Source organism: Benincasa hispida, unplaced genomic scaffold (genome assembly GCF_009727055.1).
Source record: "Benincasa hispida cultivar B227 unplaced genomic scaffold, ASM972705v1 Contig1553, whole genome shotgun sequence".
Classification (NCBI taxonomy): Eukaryota; Viridiplantae; Streptophyta; class Magnoliopsida; order Cucurbitales; family Cucurbitaceae; genus Benincasa; species Benincasa hispida.
The window spans coordinates 1-7,615 of record NW_024064116.1 but is presented as its reverse complement, the minus strand read 5'-3'; the positions used below and the strand labels follow the sequence as shown (position 1 = coordinate 7,615).

The following is a 7,615-nucleotide window of genomic DNA, read 5'->3' as shown; positions in this document are numbered from 1 at the left end:
GGTTTATCTTTTTTTGATCACGCGACTGAACTTAAATTTATTTAAGCTATCTAAGTACCTTTTATAACATCAAGGATTAAGTCATAACATAGTTCATAAGAATGGTTTTTTTAGGGTCATTCACTTTTTAAGCTCATGCAGGCCAAAAGCACCATGCAGTTTATACTCTTACGATAAGGAGTTTTTTTTTCTTTTCTTTTTTTTTTTTTACGTTTATCAAGCATAAGATTTCTTAAGAAACTTGTCGTTGATTGGGCTAATTCTTAATTTGTCTCGAGAAACGATCTTGTATGCTCCATTTGTGTAGACCTCTTTGACAATGTAAGGTCCATTTAGGTGTGAACTTACTTCCCATATGCCTCGTCGTGATAATGGGTCTTTTTACAGCAAACACCAGATCATCACCTGAAAAGATCATTTTATGTGTTTATCAAAGGCTTTAGACATTCGCGCTTGGTAACATTCCAATGCTTGTTGAGCTTCCAGTCTTTTTTCATCAAGTGCTTTTAACTCTTGAAAGCGTAACTTGGCATTGTCTTCTGTAGTCAATCCCTCTTGCACTGCCATCCTTATTGATGGAATTTCTCTTTCCAAAGGGAGGACAACTTTACTCCATAAACAAGATAGTATGGTGTAACTCCTGTAGGAGTACGATACGTGGTTTGATAAGCCCACAATGTTTAACCAATCTTCTTTTGCCAATCCCTTTTTGACTTAGAGACAATTTTCTTTAATAGGTTGCACAACATTTTGTTGAAAGCCTCTACCAACCCATTTGCAGCAATGTTGTACATGAATGACTTGTACTGCTTGAACTTGAATTTCTCACACAATATGTTCATCAAGCCATTGAAGAACTGCCTTCCATTGTCTGTCATTATTCGATGGGGGATACCGATAGATGAAGTGAGTACAAATAAAGTCCACCATATTTTCCTTCTTAGTTTTTCTTCTGTAGGTGTGAACTTATTTTTCATATGCCTCATCATGATAATGGATCTTCTTATAGTAAGCATCAGATTACCGACTTGAAAAGATCAAGGTTTCACGTGCTTATCAGAGGCTTTCGACATTCGTACTTGGTGACACACTAATGCTTATTGAGCTTTCAGTCGTCTTTCATCAAGTGCCTTTAACTTTGTAGGCATAACTTGGCATTGTCTTTGTAGTCAATCCCTCTTGCACTGCCATCCTTAGTAATGAAATTTTTCTTTCGAGAAGACAACTTCTACTCCATAAACAAGAGAGTATGGTGTAACTTCTGTAGAAGTACAATGCGTGGTTCAATAAGCCCACAATATTTCACCAATCTTCTCTTGCCAATCCCTCTTTGACTTAGAGAAAATTTTCTTTAGCATTGCACAACATTTTGAACACCTCTGCCAACCCATTTGTAGTAGTGTTGTACATGAATGACTTGTACTACTTGAACTTGAATTTCTCACACAGCCTGTCCATCAAGCCATTGAAGAATTGCCTCCCATTTCCTGTCACAATTCGATGGGGATACCATACCGATAGATGATGTGAGTACGGATAAAGTCCACCACTTTTTCCTTCTTAGCTTCTCTCAAGGCGATGGCCTCAGCCCACCTTGAAAAGTAATCAGTAGTTGAAAGAATGTAAGAATGGCCTGTTGATGACTTAGGTGTTATAAGGCCAACAAGATCAAATCCCCACGCTTCAAAAGGCCATGAAGCCATGGTCGGATGCAGAGGTTCGAGCAGCTGATGAATGAAGTTTGCATGATATTAACAAGCCTCACCCTTCTTTTCATACTCCATTGAATCTTGGATCATCCTTGGCCAGTAATAACCCATCCTTTTCAGTAGGAACTGATGCTTTGGTCCAAATTGATGTGTGTTGCAGACGCCTGAATGCGCTCCTTTCAAAGACTTCATTGATTCCTCCTTTCCAAGGCATTGTAGAAAGACCCCTTCAAGGGAGTGGTGATATAAAACCCCTTTATAATAACTCTTCTTTGAATATCGATTTTATGGTGGAGGTCGTCCATGAAGCCTTCCATGCTCAAGGTAATCTATAATGGGTTACCGCCAATCTTCCTCATTAATTAACCAAACTGATATCTTATTTATTTCTTCACATGCAGTCTCAACCAAAGGTATAACCCACCTTCGACAAAGCGATATACTTAGAGACATATTGTTTAGAACTGTCAGGCTAGTAGCCAAGTTCGCCAAAGCGTCCGCCTTCTTATTTTCTATCCTAGAGACATGCTCCAACATCATCCTTTCGAATTTCTCTGTCAATTGTCTGACATAAAGGAAGTAATGCTTCAAGTCATCATGATTCACATCATATTGGAGTAAAAGCTGATTGATTATCAACTTTGTGTCACCAAAAATCTTTATGTATGATACCCTAATCTCTAAAGCCATTTGGAGGCTAATTATCAAGGCCTAGTATTCGGCAACATTGTTCGAGCACAATTCAGCAAGCGCAAAGCTATAAGGCAACATGTGTTTCTTTGGTGAAATGAGGACGATGTCTACCTTTGTACCACCCCTTCATGCTGCACCATCGAAGAACATGATCCAAGGTTCCGTGATTTCCATGAAAAGAACCTCATCATCGGGCAAATCTTCACTTCCAATCTGAGGGAATTAGGTGATATGCTAAGAAATCGGCCAACGCTTGTCCTTTAATCGCCTTTTGTGACACATAGACGATGTCGTATTATTGAAGCATGATTTCCCATTTGGCCAAACACCTAGAGATTATTGGCCTAGTTAGAACGTACTTGATTGGGTCGACTTTCGCAATTAAACGTATCGTGAAGGCCTGTATATAATGTCTCAGCTTGTTAATAGCAAATAAGAGTGGAAGGCACGTTTTTCAGTAGAAGAGTAAATGATTTTAGCTTCGGTTAAAGTCATGCTTAGATAGTAGAGAGCACACTTTTTTCCCTTCTCTTTTTCTTGTGCCAACAATGTCCCAGTGATCTTTCTTGCACAGTAATGTACAATATCAATGGCTTGCCTGCTACAAGAGCACTTAAGACAGGAGGACTAAGCAAGTACCTCTTTATGCTATCAAAAGCATTCTGGTAGGCCTCATCTCATTCAAAAAATTTTCTCATTTTCTCATCAGTCTTTGAAAAGGTTGACATCGACCAACCAAGTTAGAAATAAATCTCCAGATCTAAGCCAGATGCCCTGAAGACTTATTAACTCATGTAAATTATTTGGCCTTGACATCTTCTGAATGGCATCGATCTTGGATTGGTCTATCTCTATCCCTCGATGCCTTACAATAAAACCAAGAAACTTCCCTAAAGTTACACCGAACGCGCATTTGAGAGTTCGAAAGGCCTTCATTTCCTTATCAGCGAGAGCCATTCATATTTGGTTATAACTGGACTATCCATCCATAAAGGATAGGGCCTCGTGCCCTATTGTCGCATCAACCATGATCTCCATGATGGGCAATGGAAAATCATCTTTTTGGCATGCATTGTTTAGGTCACGAAAGTCTACGCAAACACGAATCTGTCTATTCTTCTTTCTGACAAGAACAATGTTGGTAATCCACGTTGGGTATTTGACTTTGCAGATAAACCCTGCTTCGATCAACTTATTGACATCGGCTTCAATCTGGAGAATAAGATTTGGCCAAAAATGGGCTTGCTTGGTCGGTCGACACGCCTACTTAATATCAAGATGATGGACTATTACCTTTGGATCGAGTCCCGACATCTCTTTGTAAGACCAAGAAAAAATGTCCTTATATTCAGTGACCAAGATTCACCTCTTTGCGTTCATCCATTGTGGATTGACCACCATCCTCCAGACCTAGTGGAGCATCTTCGACATTCTCTTCGGCTATTTCATTTCCAGACTCTTTGATGATGGTAATATGGTGAAACGAACTTCACCTTCCTCCTACTCTAGGATTCCATTCTGAGGGTTAGTGAAGTTAACGTCACGCCTTTTCACCTTTAGGAACCCTCGCTTGTGTTGAGAGTAACAAAGATCTTTCTTTTTATCCATGAAAGAACAATTCTACGAACTTTCCTGTCACTCCTTGGTTCATAAGATGATTTCTCACCTGATGGACTTTCAATGTTCTTATGTTTGAGGTGCTGCCAGAATGACGTGTGAGATATCATCTCCTTCTTCCTTATGGATACATTGAGGACGACACTGCGAATTTCTCCTTAAGGCGATAAAAAATAGATGACACACGAGTTTATCTCTCTAGAGACACACTTGCTGAAGTGGTCCTTAACACCCTCGTGCTTAAGAAGATCAAAAAAAGACGACCGAGATTTTTTTTTTTCACTTTTTTTCGAAGCTGCACCTAATCTTTTGGAGGTTGATGGTAGCATCACTACTGGAGATTGACAAACAATTTCTTCCTTAAAGACCAAAGCACGCGCGACAGGTGGTTTGATGCGATAAAACTCTAAGGCTCTTTTATCCTTGCTCCCCCTTTCTCATGCATCATCGACTTCCTTTGCAATTATATAGTTGCTGTCGACCACCTTTTTCTTTTCCCTTCTGGTTATGCGAACTGACTCTGATGATTCATATCCAAACCCCTTCCTTGATGCAGGTATAGCATACCCTTCTTGCAAAAGCTTCTTCTAGGTCGAAGAAAGCTCAGGTCACTCATAAATCCTCAAACTCTTAAACTCGGTGTGAATTGTGAAGCCATAACCTGCTTTCACCAGCAATTTGTAAGCTGGACCAAACTCTCTCTTTCATTATAACATATAGTCAATGTTAGAGTAATTGGAGTTACTGTTATTGCGATATGATTTGCTTGAGCAACCTCATCTAGATCCAGCTCAATATTCCTCTCATGAGCCAACCTTAGAATCAGCTCTTTCAACAAGAAACATTTTTCGACCGGGTCTCTAACGACCCTCTAATAATTGTAGTAGTTAAGATCGTCCACTTTCCCTGCTTGTCCCAGTCGTTTCGATTCTGGTAGCTGAATAAGTTATTTTTCTAGCAGTTATTCAAGCATATCTGCAACATCAGAGTTAGGTAATGGATAAACTTTTTCCTATCTCTCTTTCAAAATTAGGCGACATCTTTTGCCTCCTTCGTCCTTCTTCTCAACTTTCTTCTCTTTTCCTTTTGAAGAAAATTTCATGTCATGTCAAGGGTGTGAGTTGCCAATTCTTCAAACGTACGAGCCTTTATTCCCTGCAGAATATAGAGAAGTCCCCAATGCATACCTTGGGTGCACATTTCTACAGTAGACAGTTCGATGAGTTAGCCTTTACAATCTAGACTCAAAGCTCTCCATTGGTTGATGTAGTCGCTGATCGATTCCCTTTTCCACTGCTTGTTATTCGTCAGCTCCATCATGCTGAAAGTGCATCTAATGTTGTAGAACGGTTCAAGAATTCTCTTTCAAGCTACTTCTAGTTGTCGATCACCTCAATCTCAAGGTCAGTGTACCAGTCAAAAGTGTTTCCTTTCAGGGTTCTGACAAACTGCTTAACTAGCAGATCTCCTGTTGCAACAAAATGGGCAATGTGTTGCTTTGGGTTGCCATTTCCATTAAATTGCTAGAACATCGGGGTTGGTACCCAGTAGACATTTACAAGCTGTCAATTTTCTAGGTGTATGGCTTGGAATACATAAAAAAGATTTAAGACGGGCCTCCACTGAGACCTTATGGAGGTCATGATCATATCTTACAGTTGTTGGACCGACAAAGAAGCAATAGAAGTTGATTATTCCAGTTGGTTTACCTACAACATGGTCTTCCCTTTGTTATTTGCTTTGACAGTGGGGGTTTGGCTCGATTCAGCATCTTCTTGAGCCTACATCTGTTCTCTTAAGGTAGCGATCTCATGATCTTGCTCCTCAACAACTTTTATCAGAAAATTTATCTTTGTTTCCATTTTTGCCATGGGCACCTCGGCTGTTACATCCGCCATCATGACAAAAATCACATATGGGTAAGATTCCTTCTTTAACTTGCTAGAGGTAGAAGTAGAGTTGTCAAACAAGGGATTTTTCTTGATTACAATCCCATGTTTAGGAGGCTCTATCATCTATTTCAAGATGTTATACGAGATGACAGAATCTTGGTTTTGTTCCTACATAACTTCCTTTGAACAACTGCAGGTGATAGGTCTCGTGTAGGAGTCATTTGCAATAGTTACTTTAGATGCAACTTTCTTTGGTGCCATTGATTTTTTTGAATGTTGAAAGAGAGATAAGAGGTAGAGAGGTCCTACTAGACGTGCCAATTTGTTCGCACGAGGTTTCCAGATAAACGTATGTTGTGGAGTTGAACTTAGTTAATGTTGATTTGATGCGATGTGGTTCAATCTCTAATGTTTGATGAAGGAACCCTGTTATAGGTCCTTGAGCGGAAGTGGGGATCGTTCCAAATTCCCAAAATTCATAAAACACAGAATTTTATAGAGAAGAAAAGAAAATTATGCATTTAATTCAAAATTACAGCATGCTTGAAAAAATATAGAAAAATAAAATCAGGGTTCAGAACCCATACCTTTGAAGAACAATTCTTAAATTGAATCCCTCAAACTGATGAACACCACCACGATGGCTACCTCCGTATTCTTTGGATGAGAACCCAAGAGTTTGTGAGCTCTGACTATTTTGGAAAGAGGGAATTTGATAGAGAAGAGGGGAGAAGGAAGATGAAAAACTCTCAGAACATTTTTGTGTAGAAAGAAAAAATATCTTTGTTATATTTCATCTATTTTCACACACTGCACGGAATGGGGAACTTACCACTTACACGTCTGAGAGACCAAAAGAAAGGGAGGGTGCCAAAATGTTTTTAATAAATTAAATTAAATTTATTAATTTATTTAATAAAATATTTAATATAATATATACACATATATATAATAACTTCCCTTATCATATAATATTATGTTAAAACACTATATGTTATATCAATATTAAACATATAACCTATAGTTTCAATACTCTCTTACCAAGACTTTTAATATAAATATCATTATATTAATTTAATTATATGAATCAAATTATATAATTAATATTTGAATCATATTCAAAAATTATTTTCTCTCAAATATTTTTATAAATTAATAAAGTATCAAATACATTATATAATATATCAAATAATTAAAATTAAATTAAATTAATTATATCAATTAATTTAAATTCCTCAATTAATTTGAAACAACAATTCTAGTCCAAAAATGGATTCTCATCACTAATTCCCCTGCCTTCTGCACGCTGTTGTTATGAGGTTGGAGAGGAGACTTTGGCCACTCAGATGGCTCACGGCCTCTTAGGGACCGGTAAGATAAGATTCTCACTACAGATCACCCTTTCTAACTCCATAGCGAGCTCATAGTTATTAATTCAAAAGGAGCCATTGTCTCACAACAATCAGTAGACTTAAATTCACACAGCAACTCTCGTCGCCTAGTAACTTACATCAATATAGTTTCCTTCATTCGTTAATTATCGAACACTCCACTTAAACGACCGACAGTTGCACTGATTCGCACTACAGTATATCTTGACTGTACATGGAGATAATAACCAATCAATCAAGTACGGAGGCCACACGAAAACCTTTGTTCTACAATAGTGTTAATTTGTTGAGGCGTCCTCCGATCAAGGAGGTA

The 7,615-nt window shown here is 38.3% G+C and overlaps 1 protein-coding gene across 1 annotated transcript; it reads right to left on the bottom strand.

Annotated features, from left to right (window-relative positions):
• Nucleotides 1-348: 348 nt before the first annotated feature.
• LOC120068937 lies at nucleotides 349-878 on the bottom strand (the record flags this gene model as incomplete). Its single annotated transcript, XM_039020574.1, has 3 exons — nucleotides 772-878; nucleotides 462-640; nucleotides 349-405 (listed from the first exon to the last, which is right to left on the bottom strand). Coding segments are annotated over exons 1-3 (343 nt in total), but the record flags the coding sequence as incomplete, so codon positions are not given.
• Between the last annotated feature and the right edge of the window lie 6,737 nt (nucleotides 879-7,615).